The sequence below is a fragment of the Pimephales promelas genome, chromosome 16 (assembly GCF_988280905.1).
Source record: "Pimephales promelas chromosome 16, fPimPro1.hap1.1, whole genome shotgun sequence".
Lineage (NCBI taxonomy): Eukaryota > Metazoa > Chordata > Actinopteri > Cypriniformes > Leuciscidae > Pimephales > Pimephales promelas.
The window spans coordinates 31,591,239-31,609,897 of NC_142784.1; the positions used below are offsets into that span (position 1 = coordinate 31,591,239).

The 18,659-nt window shown below is 36.9% G+C and overlaps 1 protein-coding gene across 2 annotated transcripts; it reads right to left on the bottom strand.

The window, feature by feature from the left end:
• Positions 1-499: 499 nt before the first annotated feature.
• Positions 500-17,302, bottom strand: nox4 (NADPH oxidase 4). 2 transcript variants are annotated; one of them, XM_039660350.2, is made up of 18 exons: positions 16,603-17,302; positions 16,361-16,456; positions 14,910-15,020; positions 14,080-14,164; positions 11,985-12,082; positions 10,801-10,828; positions 9,883-9,955; positions 9,518-9,598; positions 9,104-9,275; positions 8,809-8,976; positions 7,339-7,401; positions 6,710-6,770; positions 5,244-5,322; positions 4,037-4,156; positions 3,361-3,469; positions 1,047-1,115; positions 797-897; positions 500-707 (listed from the first exon to the last, which is right to left on the bottom strand). In XM_039660350.2, the coding sequence occupies exons 1-18, from the start codon at positions 16,657-16,659 to the stop codon at positions 587-589; spliced, it is 1,692 nt and encodes a 563-aa protein (XP_039516284.2). In that variant the 5' UTR covers positions 16,660-17,302; the 3' UTR covers positions 500-586. The 2 variants fall into 2 exon arrangements, with proteins under 2 accessions (XP_039516284.2, XP_039516285.2); XM_039660351.2 differs by having other exon boundaries at positions 16,541-17,302.
• Positions 17,303-18,659: the final 1,357 nt, after the last annotated feature.

The window sequence follows — 18,659 nt, forward strand, 5'->3', positions numbered from 1 at the left end:
CTGTATCTTTATATTTAATATGCATACAAAATAACATTAAAAAGACTAATCAGTGATTAAATAAATTCTTTTGGCAGTGTTATTACAACACCGCAGTTCATTTGAACACTTTCATTAGCAAATAAATCTTAATAATAAAATATGAACAATTCAAATGTCGAAAAACTATAGTGCCGTACAAAATAAATATTTAAAACGAACGAGAATGTATGCTTTATGTGCAAGTTTGTGTTTGTAAAGGTATAAAATACACCGAAATAAAAGCCAATAAAACGTGTGAAATGACATGAGTGTGAGTAAATGATGTCACAATGTTCATCTTTGGGTGACCTGGTACTTTTTTAGGTACGAGTTTTAAAGGGTTCATGTAGACAAACTCCACATGCAGAATCACAAATATTCCTTGAATATGAGCAAAACTGCACATTTTCCCTCTTGCTACACGCTTTCCTGGCTCTCATTGTCCGAGGATTGGTTTTTAGACGAGGACGAATGTGCATTTTTCCTCATTCCTCGGGTGTATGGCATTAATCGATTGGTCGGTTGACCTTAGGTTTCTGGCATTAATCGATTGGTTAGCGCTCCCTCAGCTGAAGGACTCTTTGTTGTACTCAAAGGCAGTTCCCGAGTGTGGGTTTGAATTGCACAGAGTGTGTAACGCTTTCGAGATCCCTTTGGGTCCACAGCAGAAAACACCCACTCTTTTACTGCGGGACAAACACACACATTTTTCATTATTGCAACCATTAAAAAAGCCCGCATTAATACATTATTTCAAACTGCATTGATCACTCACAGCTGATTGGCTCTCCCTATTTCCTGGAAAAGGAGCCTCCACTTTGGTCGACCAATCCGAAGCCTGGAGCTCAAGAAACGGTAACGTTCCTCACCGATGCTCTTCAAAACACACAATGAGGTGAAGAAATGCAACTGATAATGAAGCTATGGATAATATAAAATAATATTTGACAGACCTTGCATCTAATACTCACAATTTAAGATAATATTAGTAACAAGCTGATAAGAACTGAGCTGAGAGTGCACACCTGTAATCCCTGAGTGTTACTGAGGTAGAGCTGAACATTCAGATAGTCTGGACGATTGTCCCGCCACAGCTACACACACACACAGAAGGATATTAACCCTGTAAAGCCTGAACGAAGCAACAGTCAGTGTTTCATATGGCTCAATTTTTACGGTAAAATACCGGCAGCTGACTTTACCATCAAAAATATGGTATCAACGTTATTGGTTTTACAGACTTAACTTAAAATTTACAGTAATTAACCGTATTTCATTATCTGATATAATGTTGATTTACCGACAAACTGAAGTATTAATATCCGTTTTGTACCATCGTAATACACTGACAACCACCAATCACAGCAGTGATGAGAGTCACATGATCAATCAAAGCTCATCCACAATAAAGTTAATACTAATATATAGAAGCTGCACAGTGTTATTCACACAAACATTAAACACCATCATTGTAACACACATGAAATTTTAAAAAATGCAAAAAACATTAATTTAACAACATTGCATGTAACATAAAACCCTATTATGTACATAACTGATTAGAAAAAAACAGTTAGTTCAACAAAAATACATCAAATGTGAAGTGTCACACAGGGAATTGTGGGAATGTCAATTTGCGTTTTTTTCACTGTAAATTATACGAGTTGTTCTTTTTCACTTTCAAAAACTGTAAATTTAACGGTATTTTACAGTAAAATTACATTAAATGTACCGTTAGATCTAGCACAGTTATTTACCGTATATAGTACGGAAACTTTCTGTTAACCGATTAACAGTTTTGCACCGTAGCATTTTTACAGACTTTTACTGTTAAAATCATGATCATTTTTTTACATGGCGCTCAAACAAGCTAAACTTTAATCAGATATTATGCTGATATTTATAATTCTAATGATTTCAATGTAAATGAATGAGATCTTTATAACAGTGTATAGTAGATTCTGACATAAAAATCGCTCCGTTAGTAATGTCTTAGTAAGATCATATTTAAATGCTTAGTATTATGATCAAAGCTCTGTAGTTTTAAAACATATAATGCAATACAGTGATGATTGAGAGATGAGCCTTCCTTAAAAGCCCGATGATCATATTTGAGACTCATGAATAAAAAAAAGAAAAATTGTCTGGATAATCAAGTAAAACTAATTTGCTTCCTAAGTGTTCATCTTGAAATATTACTGAGAATATATACGTTTATCTTACAAAAATCAGTAAAATCATTGTTATAAATCAGTTTAGCACGAGCTTAAGGTGGACGTTAGTACAATTATAATAAAAGGACCTTTAATAGCTTGTTTTCACGTGACGTCACGCCACTGCGTTGCCTTGGCGCGAAACGGAGATGGAGGGCAGGAAGTGATTTTCTATATTAGGAAGCACTATAACACACTCAAAATGCCTATCTTTTGCGTCGTTTATGGTTGCTCAAATCGATCAAAACACGAGGAGTTTCTTATCGTGTGCCAAAAGTTGTTGTTCATAAGGGGGGAAAATACAAGAAATTGACAGAAAAACACCGGGGAAAATGCCTTGCAAACGTACGTCTGCGGTCGGGAGCAACCGAATGGGAAAATGCCTGTGTGTGTGTGCTGTGATCACTTCGTCAAATGTGAGTATACATTATTTATGTGGCTGATAATTACATTATTCGGGTGTTTAAATACACTTATGTGGCTGTTTGTGTAACGTACCAGTTTCCGAATTTTGTAAAGTCAAAGTAAACTGTTATGTCTGTAAGACGAGTTGCTGATATCTAGCCTCGATGGCAGGTAAATCTCTCAATTCAGTTGAAAATCGGTCTTCTTCATAACGTAAGGATCACGTCCAACATATGTTTCGATTTTCTGTTTATATATTTCTCTTGTAATAGCGTCTAAAGTAGTACAGTACGGATTTTCCTCCATCTCGCCCATTGCGCTCTTCACTCCTTGCCCTCCATCTCCGTTCCGCGCGTCAACACAATCACGTGACTGCAAACCGCCTACAAAGTGTAAACTATCAATCAGACGAGAGTAGATTATGTGATATTTTGATCATGTTTATCACTTACTGGCCTCATATATGATACAGTAAGATTTATAGGGTTAAAGAGGATTTTTCAATAGTGTAAATATGAAGAATTACTGAAGTTACTGAATATCAGCCCACATTACACATTAACATATGCAGCCAGTAGGTGGCAGTGTAGCCATCAGTAACTCATGCATACTGCAGAAATGATATATATTTTGAATATAATTTTACAATGACATTCATACATTTTTGAGATTCCAAATCCATGTGTGTGTGTGTGTGTTTGTGTGTGTGTGTGTGTTTTACCCTCTCATGAAGGCCACACAGTAGATCAGCAAACCAATAGAAGGAAAGAAGGTCCCTGCAGACCCATATGAAGTACATCCTCCTCAACTTATACTGACGCCAGTCATCACTGCAACATACACACACACACACACACTTAGCTGTGGATTTTCATGCTTTCATGTGTTAAAAGTCAAAACACATGCCTAAACACATGTTTTTACATGCCTATACAATGAATGACGTACGACCATACTAACTATTTTTCATGTATGAAGTGCAGTGTCTTTTCTGTATGCATGGATACTGGGATGATCCATCCCACAATGCAATACATTCCACTGCGAGTTTCTATATACAGTGTGATGAATAATTTTTTTTTTTTACATCTCTACATTATTTGATCAGACAGACAAATTTGAGGCATATTGGTTTAAAATTGCATTAGAATTTACATCATCATCATCATCATCATGCATTTGTCAGATGCTTTTATCCAAAGTGACATATAATGCTTTCCCTGGGATTTGAACACATGACCTAGCCGTTGTTTCCGCCATTTGAGCTCCAGGAATGCAGTGTGTACGGGTGTGTGTAGTTTGTAGTAAGCTAGTGTTCCGTTTAGAACACAGCACCAGTGTTTAAGAATGTTCTGATGTCACAGTTAGGGTGATTGACAGGTCGTCTGACCACTCACAAGAGAGCTTGTAGAACACAGGCGAACGGCGTGACTCCGATCCCTCCCGCCACACACACGCTGACCTCGTAATTAAACACCTCCTCTGACGGACTGCCAAACGGACCATCCACGTGCAGCCTGGGGCGGGACAAGAGAGCAGAACCACCAATGAGATGAGAGATAACATGACAGATCAAATAATAAAGCACTTCCATACTATTTGTGCCATTTCTTCACAGTACGCATAAAGTGCATGCTCCGTATGCATGGAATATAAATGCAATTAGCTATAATTGAAACATAACTAATGGAATACTTGCATTCTAGTTTCTGTATGCTACACATTTAGCTAAATTATGTTCCAAGAACGTTTGTCTCCCATTAAGTTATGAAAGCATTATTTCTGAATGTGCCAAAAAATAAAAAAATATAAAAAATTATTTCTTGGTTTGGTCTAGGAAATATTAAATTTTATCACCTTGCAAACAAAGTTTTTTTCAAAAACACTCACATTTTTTTGTACATTTTTTAAATATTTTTTTCTTTTTTATGTTCTCTGAAGCAAATAGCAACATTTAAAAAAAACATCTAACAAAAATGTTTCAGAAAACAATGGATATTGTTAATGACCTGGCAGAAATATTTCAATGTTCTATTAATGTTATGGCATTCTTATTCAGAACTTTGAAAGTTTTATGTATTCCATGGAGAGAATTAGCATATTGTGCACAGTATGCATACTGAAACATTAGTACAAGTGGTATGCTATTCAAAATCAATCTGTCAATCATCCCATCAATAAGAAAATACTGCAACAGCCAGTGAGGGTTTCCCACTGATAAAACCAGAGTAGGAAGGAAAACAAGCACACAAACCAGAGTAACAAAAAACAAGCACACACACACAAATACACAGAGGATGAGGACGTGCAGTAATTTCCCACTGTACACACACACACACACACACACACACATACAGAGAATGGCTGAACTACTGCAAAAAAAAAAAAAAAAAAAAAAACGATTTTATGCGCGGAAAGGATGTTATGATTCTGATTGGACGATGAGTCTTGTCAAAGCCTGTCACCTGACACCCCGCCCACACAAAGCAGGAAAACTGCGGTTATCCCAGGAAATTACACTTTGCCTCCCAGTATACAGTGTTGTGAGAGATCATGACCTTTATGAACGCCACTGAAACGTTTCCCATAGCGCATCAGACTTACTTGGGATATCGCCTCTGTTGCATCATGGGAAGGATCTCTGAGCTGTTCGACTGTTGAAGCAGCAGAAGAGAAAATCTCGCTGAAATTTACAGACAAAAAGTAAATCAGTATACGCATGTACAAACAATTTATGTCAACTAGATTTTTAGAAAATGTGAGCGGTGTTCTGGGTGGTTGCTAGTATGTTGCTATGGGGTTCTAACTGTATTAGCACATTGCTATGTGGTTGCTACGGGGTTCAGGGTGGATGTTAGCATGTTGCTATGTGGTTTCTACGTGTTTTAGTATGTTGCTATGAAGTTGCTAAGGGTTCTAGGTGGGTGTTGACACATTCTGTGGTTGCTAAGGTGTTCTAAGTGTTTTTAGCACATCTCTATGAAGTTGCCAAGGGTTTCTGGGTGGTTGTTAGTGTGTTTCTATGTGGTTGCTAAGGGTTCTAGGTGGGTGTTGACATATTATGTGGTTGCTAAGTACGTTGCAATGAAGTTGCCAAGGGGTTCTGGGTAGTTGTTAGTGTGTTGCTATGTGGTTTCTACGTGTTTTAGTATGTTGCTATGAAGTTGCTAAGGGTTCTAGGTGGGTGTTAACACATTCTGTGGTTGCTAAGGTGTTCTAAGTGTTTTTAGCACATTTCTATGAAGTTGCCAAGGGTTTCTGGGTGGTTGTTAGTGTTTCTCTACGTGGTTGCTAAGGGTTCTAGGTGGGTGTTGACATATTATGCGGTTGCTAAGTACGTTTCTATGAAGTTGCCAAGGGGTTCTGGGTGGTTGTTAGTGCGTTGCTATGTGGTTTGTTGCTGTGGTTGCTATGGTGTTTGTGTTCTAAGTATTTTTACAGTAGAACCTTGCTATGAAGTTGCCAAGGGGTTCTGGGTGGTTGTTAGTGCGTTGCTATGTGGTTTGTTGCTGTGGTTGCTATGGTGTTTGTGTTCTAAGTATTTTTACAGTAGAACCTTGCTATGATGTTGCCATGGGGTTTTGGGTGGTATGTTGTATGTGGTTGCTAAGGCGTTATAAAGATTCTAGTTGTTGTTAAAAGGTTGCAAAGTGGTTGATAAAGTGTTCTGTGAGTTTTTTAAAGCCATTTCTATGCTATTTTGTGTGATTCCATGTGGTTTATAGCATGTTGCTATGCAGTTGCTAGGTCATTGCTAGGCAGTCGTTTGCTGGCTCTCTCTTATTTTTCTCCTGTTTTATCGCCCGCTAAGCATGTGTGTTTGCAGGGGGTATGTGGTATTTCTTTTGTTAGTGTGTTTTCCTTCCGGGAACTAGTATCTCTCAAGTATGACATAATGGAAAGAGTCTGGTACAAGACTGAGCCAACAAAAATGTGTGTTCAAGAGTGTTTTAATCCCAAACTCACACATTTCGACAGAAACCTTTGAACTAGATAATACAGATCACATGGTCTTCTATTTATTATGGATGTGTGTCATTGTGTGTGTGTGTGTGTGTGTGTGTACTCACAGGTCCAGTCTCCCAGCACTCTGAGATGAATGCCGAATGTTTCACTAGTCCCGGTCGGACACTGAGGAACACAGTCACACACACACACAGAGAGAGAGAGAGCAGGGGCTGTGAGGATCAGGTACAGTCATGCATTAAAGACCCCTGGGGGAAGGAAAACTCAAAGCAAAGTGTGTGTGAGAGGAACAAAGTTCTTGGCAGAGAACGCAAACTTTGTAAGTGTGTGAATGGAGAGATTTATTGGCAAATGTTGCATGTTTTAAAAATGAACATATGCTTTTTAATGCTTTTAACATTCCCTGGGCCATGATGAAATGTGTTGTTTCAGAGAGAGAGAGCTGATACTATAACAATCTTCAGCATTACATCATCGCCCTGTTCATGTTCATATGCTGGCTTATGCTTTTGGAAATCATAACTACAATGCAATGAGCATTAAAATGATATTGGTCAGAATATTTTTTTGCAAACATTTATATCTCACTTATAAAATGTCAAGATGCAATTAAAACATGATTATGACCAAAACAAATTAGCCATGATTCTTTCATTATGATATTGTGTTAGTGTTTATGTGCATTTATCTCATGACATCATGAACGCAGTAACACACACTTAAATGCACGTACGGTGGTGAGAGTGAAGGGATGGTTTTCAAATGACGACACACTCGGACAGTTCAGCAGGATGTACTGGAGGACGCATCACAAACACACACACATGAGTAACACACACTGAATAAATACAGGAAAAGCACATAAACAAGATTTTTTTTTTATGTTTTTAAAATGCTCACCAAAGCTGCATTTATTAGACCATAATTGCAGTAAAACCTGAAATATTATAAAATATATATAATATATAAATACACTTTAAAATAAGTGTTTTCTGTTTTAATATAATCTAGAATTGTAATTTATTCCAGTGATCAAAGCTGAATGTCACATGATCCTTCAGAAATCAGTCTAATGTGGTGATTTGGTGCTCAAACATTTATGAACACTTTGGAAGCTTGTTTCTGCCAAAGAATAAAACATTTAAAAAAGATAATTGCAACTTTTTAAAATCACAAAATTGCGAGTTTACATCTCGTAATTCTGACTTTATTTCTCACAATTGCGAGTTTATATCTAATAATTCAGACTTTGCGAGATGTAAACTTAAAATTGTGAGAAAGAAAGTCTGAATCGTGAGAAATGTTTTATTCAGTGGCGGAAGCACGCTTCCACAGAAAACAGTTCTGAAATATATGATGCATTATTTCTGTATTCTTTGATTCATAGGATGTTCAAAAGAACAACATTTATTTGTAACATTATAAAGGTCTTTACTGTCACTTTTGATTAATTTAAAGTGTCCTTGCTGATTAAAATTATTTTTTATTTACTGACCCCAAAATTTTGAACGGTATAGAGAGCCTAAGCCCCTCCCCTTCTGGTCGACCACCATGGAACCTTATTTCGGAAAAATATTGTATGGTAGTCAATGGCGAGAGACAAATATTTTGATCTCGTTTGAATTGTGCCCTGAATTACACATGTGATGTTTGTCAATTTAAAAGATTCATTTTAAAGTAAAAAAAAGTTGAGGTATAAGACTACGCCAGTCAGCATAAGGACTACAAACCCCAAAGGCGCACATTTTCTCTCAATGAATGAAGCTAACTTTGCTGAGGCTAATGTCTGTCATTGTATCTATAGTCTTACGTTATAATCGTAACGTTACGCCGTCATACCTGAGTGTTTTGTGCCAGACTGCACACACACGAGCAGTGGATCTCACTCGTTGTTTCGCTTCCTGGGAGATGTAGTTCATTGAGTGATTTTCACATAAAACTACATGTTACTCTTCTGTTACATCATATGTGTAATTCAGCACACAGTTCAGACGGAATAAAAAGAGATATTGTCACTCGCCATTGACTACCATACATATTTTTTCCCAAATAACATCCCATGAGCCGGAAGCGGAGGGGCGGGACTTAGGCTCTCTATGGTAGTTTTAAATGTTTTTTTTTTTTTAAAGAATAGCAATTTCCTCTTCAAAAGTTCTAAATTCTTCATCACTTTCTAATGTAACCGTGTGGAGGCGGGGCTTACCTGTCCAGGGCGGGGCTTAAAGCCTCTCTTCAGCATACGTAATTCTATGACATCACAGGGATGGCTAACGACAGAAACTATGGTAACAGGAGCAGCGCTGCTTCTTATGAAACGATACAAGCGTTCGGCACAGTACAGGCAGAGAGGACCCGACACCCACAACCACGTCTAAAACACACACACACACACACACACACACAACGACTGATAATCATTCACATACAGATATACACAAAGATATAATACAAACAACATGTCCAGATGCAATTATTTACTGTAAATCAGACAGACGGACCTGTGGGAAATGTGGTTGGAAACGGGCCTCTTCTTGACAAACCATCTGTGGTGAGAGCTCCTCCCCCTTCTCTCCTGCTGCTCTGTGATTGGTCCGTGAGCCTGAACTGAGATTGCTGTGCAAGCAGCCAGGAGGGTGGGCCTCCACGTTTGACTGATACTTTAAAGCTCCCCTATTGGATAGAGAGGCTCCAATCATATCGCATAAAGCGTACAGGAATAAACATCCCAATTTGCAGACTTTACAATGTGTTTTTGAGCATGAAAGAATGAAAATCTATTATTGTCGAGCCCAAAATCAAAAGCAAGACTTTGAAAAGGGACAAAATAAGTCTGTGTTGATGCACAAATTCTAATCTTGCATAGATATTTTAATCTCAATGTATGTGTGAAGGAAATGCCTTTATCAACTCACCCCACTACGTGGACCATCAGGATGATGTAGAAGACGATGTAGAGGTTGTGAGTGTACCAGAATATCTCATAGTTTGAGACTCTGAGAAAAAACACACAATTACACTCACACAAAACAGAAGAGCGAGATAAAAGAGCATCTAAAGCACAGTGCCCAGGTCTCTTCTCTTGAACGAGACGCTCCTGAAGTGTCCTGGAGTGAACTCAATTACAGCAGGACAATGGAGAGATCAATCACAGGGGACGGACCCCTCCAGGTAATGGTCTCGCTGATTATAGTGGAGTGTGTGTGTAAAGTCTGTCTAGGGAGAAGAGACTAGGGTCAGAGTTAGGGCAAATAACTCTTGAAGGTTTCCAGGTTCTCACCTAATAGAGTAAGACGACGCTGTGAACATCAGAAACAACACCAGCACCAGCAGGACGCCAGTGACTCCAGGAACTAAGAGGAGAGGTATTATATTAACACAACATAAATCAATAGAGCTGCACGATTAATCGTTAAAAGATCTCAAATACACACGTGATTTTACTTAAGAATGACAACGATCGACTGTGTCTATTAAACCTTTGACAAAACTCACAGTGGAAAATGAGATCTGCGTTCTGATCAGAGAGAGCGGTTATCATGTGTAGATATGAAACATCTTCACAAACAACCACACACTATCATTATTTCTGTCTAACAATCATTCAAATGATCACAGAAGTAATGGGATGAAAGTGTATAGACTATGGAAGCAAAGAAAAAAAAAGTAAAACAAATTTTGAAAATAATGTGGTGCTTACAATACGGATTTTATCTATTACATTGTTACACCAGTAGGGGGCGACAACTGACTTAAAACTGTATTTGTTATTGAATCATTCATTCAAGACATTCGTTCAAAAAAGTGAACGAATAGATTCGTTCAAAAAAGTTCAAACTAACATACAACTGAAATTAATGTAAAAATGTATTAAACAGTAATATTAAAAAAAACTAATACAATTCACAAAAAGCACATAGAATTACTATATATACATTTTTTCAAAATATTAATTAAAACTATAATAGCATTTAGCTATGTTAAAGTTACCGTAAGTTTAGTAACTTTAGCCATTAAGTTGTCTGAAATAACCTGATATATTAATTTCATTCAGTTAGAGAGAAATTTAAGCACCTCAGCTAGAAATCTAACATTAACCCAAAAATAAAAAGAGACAACGTTCACAAAGAGTCCACATCTTACATTAAATATCATAATTCGTGTTTCACTAAATGAATGATGTAGAAATGTGAGTCACCTGTGCTGATGATGAGAACTGTGGGATCCTGAAGAGATTAAACACACACACACACACAACAGCAAATCAAACAGTAACACCAACTATATCAAACTATAAATGTCACATTTAAAGGGGGTTTACTTTATTTATCGGTTTTATTTTAAGTTGAAATGTAGGATCCCACAAAAATACAACATTTAAACTGCTTTATTCAGTCAACCATGACTTATTTATTTATTAAAAGTGTCTAATAATGAGATTACTGAGATACATTGAGTAGAGTTTGGCTGATCATGTGGTCTGAACATTTAGTTTTTTAGGCTATTAAAAATAAAACATTTGTACTGCTTCATATTTTATGCCTCATATTTATGTGGAAACGGTGATAAAAAAGCAGGATTTTTTGATGAAAAGAACAGCATCAAGTTTAAATAGAATCTTTTGTAACATTATAAATGTCTTTACTGTCACTTTAAATCAATTTAATGCATTCATGCTGAATAAAACTTCATTTCTTTCCTTTTCAACCCATTTTTTTTAATCTTATGGACCTCAGACTTTTTGAATAGTGGTATATCACAATCTCCAAAAAATAATGAAGCAGCACTTTTTGCTGTTTTTAACACTCACAATAATCACAAATGTTCATATTTAACATCATCGTGATCATAATAATAAATCATCATATTAGAGTGATTTCTGAAGGATAATGTCACACTGAAGACTTGAGTAATGATGCTGGAAATACAGACCATTTCACAAGATGTAAACAACACTGGTCCAGAAGCACTTCCTGTTTCAGTTTTTTAACACTACATAAAAGCTGGGATAAAATACAACCAACAGAACATTTAAAACTGAATCAAAAAGGTAAACAACATCTTTAAGATGTTTTCTTTACATGTGAAATAAAGAAAACAGTTACAAACTGAAACAGGAAGTGTTTCTGGACCAGTGTTGTTTACATCTTGTGAAATGGTCTATAGGAATAAATTACACTTTACAACATATAAGAATATATATGAAATTATTATAATATTCCACAATTTCTCTGTTTTTACTGTATTTTTGATCACAAATCCAGGCTTGGTGAGCAGAAGACACTTTCCCTCAGAAACATGATTTATCAGTGGACATTTTTCTGAAGGATTATTCGTTTCCGTGTGTGTGAAATGCATTTAGGAATATTTTGTAATGTTTACCTGTCCTCGATACTGAGCGACATTGAGCGCAGGGAAATCCTCTGAATATCTCACTGAGAAACTGACCATGTTCACGAGGTGAGCGCACACATGCACCACTGCAGAGATAAACACACACACACCACATCAGAGACTCACACAAACACACTAGGAATGACAGCATAAGCCAAGCATGTGTGGAGACAATTTGTCTATTCAGCGTCTCTCTTTGTGTGTGTGTGTGTGTGTGTGTGTGTTGTAGTTGTCATGTTAACTGGATGCCTCAGAGCTCTGTAATTAGAACAAGACCACAATGCAACGAGACAGGAAATGGGAGGGGGTTTCAGACACAAGACAAAAAAACAGCTGGGAATCCCTCGGGATATTCCTGTGTTCTCTCTCTCTGTCTCACACACACACACACACAAAGTTTTAGGAAAAATCAGGTCCAATAGACTTCTTAGGCGCGCCGAAAGAAAAACACAGACACACAGTGTGATCACCATGAGAAAATCTCAGAGTAAAACTGGGAGTTGTGTAAAATATGATACACCGGTGTTTTGCCAGATGAGAAGTTTATCTGTGTATCATCTTTAATTCCTTTTATAACGTTTTTAATTTTCCTTGCTTTTGTTTTGTGATTATTTGAATGAATTTCTGTGTGAAGCACTTGCCACGGTACCATAGTGTATGAAATGTGCTATTTAAAGGGATACTCTTCCGTTGTTTCATATTAAACTATGTTATTCCCTTAACTAAGACTGGCGAGCGAGACACTTTGATCGCACTTAACTAGCCCAGTTCTTGCTGTGGTACTCCACCATACAATATATTTATCCACTTGACACGCTTAGACAAGCGCAACTTTTATTTTGTGTCACCGTCCTAGGTCGAGTTACTCTACTCATGTAACTGTATTTAAATAGGGAAACGTGGAGATGTTTGGGCGCTTCTCTGCTTGGCCCATATTGAATGAACTGAGCTAGTTAAGTGCGATCAAAGTGTCTCGAGCGATTGAGTGTACACACTGAGACGACAGAGGTGTGTATCAACTCATCTTAGTTAAGGGAATAATATAGTTTAATATGGAAAAACGGTGGAGTATCCCTTTAAATAAACTTGCCTTGCAGACACACACACACACACCTGTCAGCCGCTAAAACCTTCTAGTCTGGCACTGTAACATTAGACGACAGAGACATTTAACCAAGTCAAACTCTCAGACAGCAACACACACACAGACATTTTCAGACACACTAGTGACTCAACCTCAAATATCTGCTTCCTCCCCCTCTGCACTGTTCTGGAGTCAGTTTGACTCTCTGGTTCATAATGTACTAAAAATTATACAATCTTTAGCGAAATGATAAGCAGCATCTGATTGTTTGGCCTGACGAACAAAACAAATCAAGTTTCCAGGCTGTTATATGACACATCTGAGGGAGAAGTCACAGGATTTGACGAAGTTTGAAGGATCATTGAGTCAGATCGTGTTCTTGAGACACTTTATCGCCAGTATAATAGACATTTTGCAGCATAACGGTTCTGTTTCGCAGTTCTCGTTTAAAGCATATTTTGGAGAATAAAGCATTATAGGAAGTCAGCCTACTTTAGTATTTGTCCAATTAATTTCTCTTATAAGTCTTCATTAAAGCGTTATCAGCTACGAGGTGAATCATAACACTACAAACTTTGATTTGAAGCAAAAAAGTACTTGAAAATCAGACTGTGAACTTACGTATGTCTTAGGCCATCAATGTGTACTTACATTTACGAGTCATTAAATCATGTTTAATTTGGACTTCTCTGTGCATGCTCTTTGAGGTGGTGACCATAGACCTGCATTATATCTGACTGACAGACAAGAACGCTTTGACCTAAAAATATCAAAATTGATAATAAAGACACCTACATCTTGGATGCCCTTGAGGTAATCTAAAACATACCAAAAATTAATATCAAAGTGAACTATCCCTTTAAGCTTTGGTGAGGGAAAGAAAAGAACTACAATCCCATGATGCATTGCGAGCAGCGTAATGGAGTTAAGAAAAATAGAGAAATATAAAACGACTCGTTTACAAATGTCGAGTACATGTATAAAACAACATTTCCTCACCTGAGAAGACACATATAGAGACTCCACACGCCACATGAAACGTCTTACTCTTGTCCAGCAGCCGACGGACACGTCTACTGGTCACCTGAGGGGAGGAGTCACAGCAGACAAAGGCAGTTCTTTATTAACAATAATAGAGCAATAGAAATGAGCAATAAATGAAGCCTTTAAAAAGAGACCAGATTTAACTCTGTGCTCCAAAGCATTCAGGATTTGAAATTTAATTTCTTTGCTCAAAGAGTGGTTAACAGGAAATAAATGGATCATAACCATCACATAGTACCATAAAATCTGCTCAATATAATATATAAAAAAAAAAAAAAAAAAACATCAATCTAAAATACAGTACTTTCATTTTATTGAAATATAAAACAAAATCTGTCATTTTTGATCGCCATGCATGTATGCTTTTATACATGCAGAATTAATGCTGTGAATAATATGAAATTATAAATATAGAAAATGATTCAAAGCTGCTCAGTTTTATGCAGGTTCTGTATGATTTTAGTGCATGCTTATGCAGGATTTAAAGCCGGCCTGAACTGAACTGTGTGAAGATGCTTTTGAAAGTGGCGATGTGATGAAAGAACTGATACGAGAGAAACATCATCGGAAAATAATGTGTTTTTTTCCAACATTTATTGTTGTGATGGAGGCAGATCTGAATCTAGTGTGAGAAAGGGGCGGAGTTTAAGTGCACTAATGATTGACATGTGTCAAGTCTGTGGTTTTCACTTTTCACCAGAGGATCCGATTATAAATGAATGAAACATGCATGAGGAATCGTTCACTGAGATCTGGAGCATGCGTTTACAGTGTGTGTGTCTCACCCGCTGGGAGCCGCGCAGGAAGGTGAGCAGTAATCGGCACATCGGCAGCAGCACCAGACTACAGTTGAGGTTCAGGACAGAGGCCGACGCTCGACTGATGCAGAGGCCCAGCTACACACACACACACACATGGGTTACACTCTTCTCAATGAGCCCAGATATGATGCAGGCAGTAATATACTTTAAAACTCATTTACACTGTTTTAGAAAAAGAACAAAATAATTGGCATTCATGTAGTAAAAACATCAAGAAATTTTTTTTTTGAAGAAAAAAAAAATCAAAACTAATGAATAATTTTCACAAAAATAGTAAAAAGATAGTATTATACTTTTAAGAAATTGTAATTATATTTTGGTTAGCATATTATGTAAGAAATGGATATAATGTTATCTTAAATATTAATCCAAAATAATTATTAATCATTTTCACAAAAATATTAGCAAGATAATATTTGAATTTGAAGAAAATGGTATAATAATATTATCTTAGATATTATTCATTCAAAATAATAATTAATATTTTTTTCACAAAACATATTAAGATGTTTTGTATAATATTATGGTTAGATATGTTTATATTATTATCTTTAAAATTATTATTAATTCAAAAGAATAATTTTCTTTTAAAAAATGGTGAAAAGCAACTTTTTTGAATCAAGTAGAAAATCTCTGTGTGTATGTGAGACGGTGTGTGTGTGTGTGTGTGTGTGTGAGTGAGTGTACAGTATATGTGAGATAGTGTGTGTGTGTGTGTGTGTGTGTGTGTGTGTGTGTGTGTGTGTGTGTGTGTGTGTGTGTGTGTGTGTGTGTGTGTGTGTGTGTGATAATAGTTTCCAGTACAGAACAGAAGTGAGCATGCTGTTACATGCCTGTTCAGCTCTATACAGAAATACTGCCCTGCTGCATATGAGGGATCTCACACACACACACACACAGTATAAAACTGCTGGGATTGCCAATTCTGGCCAGGCCAAAAAGGTCTCTCTGTCTTAGTTCAGAAAGTTGTGTCTGTGAAGGATCTTTCCAGGACATAAACAACAACCTGTGACAACAATTACCCTGATACACACACGGGTGTGTAGAAGACAACAGCGACATCACACCAACACACACACCATAAGTACATACATACAAACACACATCTCATGCTGTAAAAGACAAACACACACCTGTCAAACTCTACACACATCTAAAACTCTCTAAACACACACAGACACCAAAGTCTAAAAAACACACAAAACTCCACAGTAAACACACACAATATAAACTCACTCCTGTCAAACTAAACGGTTACAAACAAAACAAACCTTTCAAACCCAATAAACCCCTCTCAAATGCTCAATCTCTACACACAAACACACTGTATCATGCATTGCAGTCAATAGACGCACACACTGACGCACACAACTGCACATCCCACACTTAAAAACACCGATGAAGTTCGCTCTTACCCCCAGCATCTGATGTAGATAGTAATACTGCGGGCCGCTGAAGTACAGCATGAATGATCTCCAGAACAGAAACACATTCACTGCAACCCAAACCATCTGCGCAAAAACAACACCCACACACACAGATAAAGCACAACTATCCGACTGACAACTTCTCATCTGCTCAGCAAGCACACACACCTCAGTGCACGCGCCTGTGTGGATCCAGTGACAGCATACGCATAAATCTCTCATGTTCTCACCATGATCAAGTGTTTCGGACCTTCATTGACCCTCCAGCTCTTCAGCGCGACGCTCATGATTCTCTCTTTCGCTCTCGTGCGCGCGCTCTTTACGCACCGCACCGCAAGTCTTCTTTTAACCGCACATCAGCGTCAAACAACACCGGTGCAGATGCTGTCCGATCGGCATCATGATGGTGGTGTGTGCATGCATGTTCTCACGCGCCTCCCACTACACGCCGGTTCTCTACAAACATCCTGTGTCGGGTGAACCCTGGGTAATAAATAATGAGGTTTTCCTACTACTAACTAATAATAACAATTTTTAACATGACATTTCATGAAAATAGCATGAACAATGTAAAAAAATATAGTAGACTAATTAAAACTATTCGTCATTGATAAACTGATAATTAGGCCTTTCTCCATTGAAAATGATAGCCATTACGAATAAAGTGGCAGTCACAAACTCCATTAGGCCAACACTTGTATTTAATTTGTTAAATACTTGTATTTCTTGTTTTTATTTATTATTATTATTTATTTGTTTTTATTATTGATTTATTTTTGCTATGCTATATAGGCCACAAATGTTCAGATGTTATGTAATTTTAATGCTTTGGCAATACAAAATATACATTTTGTCATGCCAACAAAGTTATAAAATAAAATATACAAAATAGGTCTAAAACTTGGTCCAAATTTCTTGTAGGGTTTTTTTTTTCGGGTTTTTTTTTTTTTTTTTTTTTTTAAACACACGCTATTTCAAACATGGGTCAACAGCGACATCTATTGCTGAACGAGAGCCATTTTCATTTTAAGAATACACACACACACACACACACACCATGACGACCCGCGTCTCTCCCTTCGCATTCCTCGCCTCCGAGCGCGTTCACGCTGCTGGTCCGAGGGGGCACGCCGGTTAACATACTGCAGCAGTCTTAATCTTAACGGCTAAAAATTAAGTCATTTTACGAAAACTTTCTCCTTACTTTTACTAACATCAACAGAAACTCTGTTTTATTTAAGGATCACTGCGTACGTGCCCGAACCCCATTTGTGCGCATGTTTGTGAACTACTGAACACTGAACCGATCGATGTCCGACTCATGCGAATCGTTCTTCAGAATCGCTTAATTTTTATGATTCGATTGAACCTAAACACATTTTGAGAGTACAATTAGCTGTGCATTTTGGAATAATACAAATAGTATAAAGAACCAATACAAATATGTAGGCCTATCTGAAAGAACCAATGTAACTGAATCGAATTAAGAGGAAAAAAATAGTCCCTAACAACCAGCCAAAAGTGTGCTGTCATCAACCATCAAACTGGCATCAAATCAGTGGCTCCTGTCATAAATTTAGGTAGGGTAGATTCCAGGTCTTATCGCTATGATAAACATTTTGTAAGCTCTAAATATTTTAATCGTTGAACACATCGGCCACACTTTTGGTAGAATTCTAATGTCCTTGCGCTATTCAGCCTGAAGGTGGCGCTCTAGTGATGTTTGACAGACTTTACGGTAATAGCCTACACTCGACGCATAGAAAGCCATAGAATTGCATCAGGTAGGCTATTTATTTGCGTCCGAATTCTGACATTTATTTTAGAATATTACAAGCTAGGAATTCCCAGTGAGAAAAACAAAGTCATGTCTTTTCTCAGAACAAAAATAAAACAAACACAACTGATATAAAAGCTATGCACATGAGCATGTTTAAAAACTAGGGTTTATACTTTCATTTATTTGATACGCTACTCCACACACATAGGAAGAACAGACATGCCAACTTACATGTTGAGCAGATTATATAGGCTATTATATATATATATATATATATATATATATATATATATATATATATATATAAATTGAAACACTTTGCAGTTTTCTTTTTTAAAAACACAATATTGTGTTTATGTATTGTTGAATTTTTCTACTTTTCTACTTAAAACAACATGGCTTATTACTCCAAATGTACATTTGTGAATAACACATTTAGCTAAAAGAAGTAGTGGAGTAACTAACCAATATTCCTTATGATAAGATTTGTCATAAGATAAAACAAAA

What these genes read in the sequence shown, in the direction of transcription:
- nox4 (XM_039660350.2), bottom strand. Translation starts at nt 16,659, where the DNA reads ATGAGCGTCGCGCTGAAGAGCTGGAGGGTCAATGAAGGTCCGAAACAC. An exon ending in CTCTATATGTGTCTTCTCAG is followed by an intron (nt 12,083 to 14,079) that starts GTGAGGAAATGT and finishes TTATCTCTGCAG; the next exon opens with TGGTGCATGTGTGCGCTCAC. An exon ending in TCGCTCAGTATCGAGGACAG is followed by an intron (nt 10,829 to 11,984) that starts GTAAACATTACA and finishes TAATCTCTTCAG; the next exon opens with GATCCCACAGTTCTCATCAT.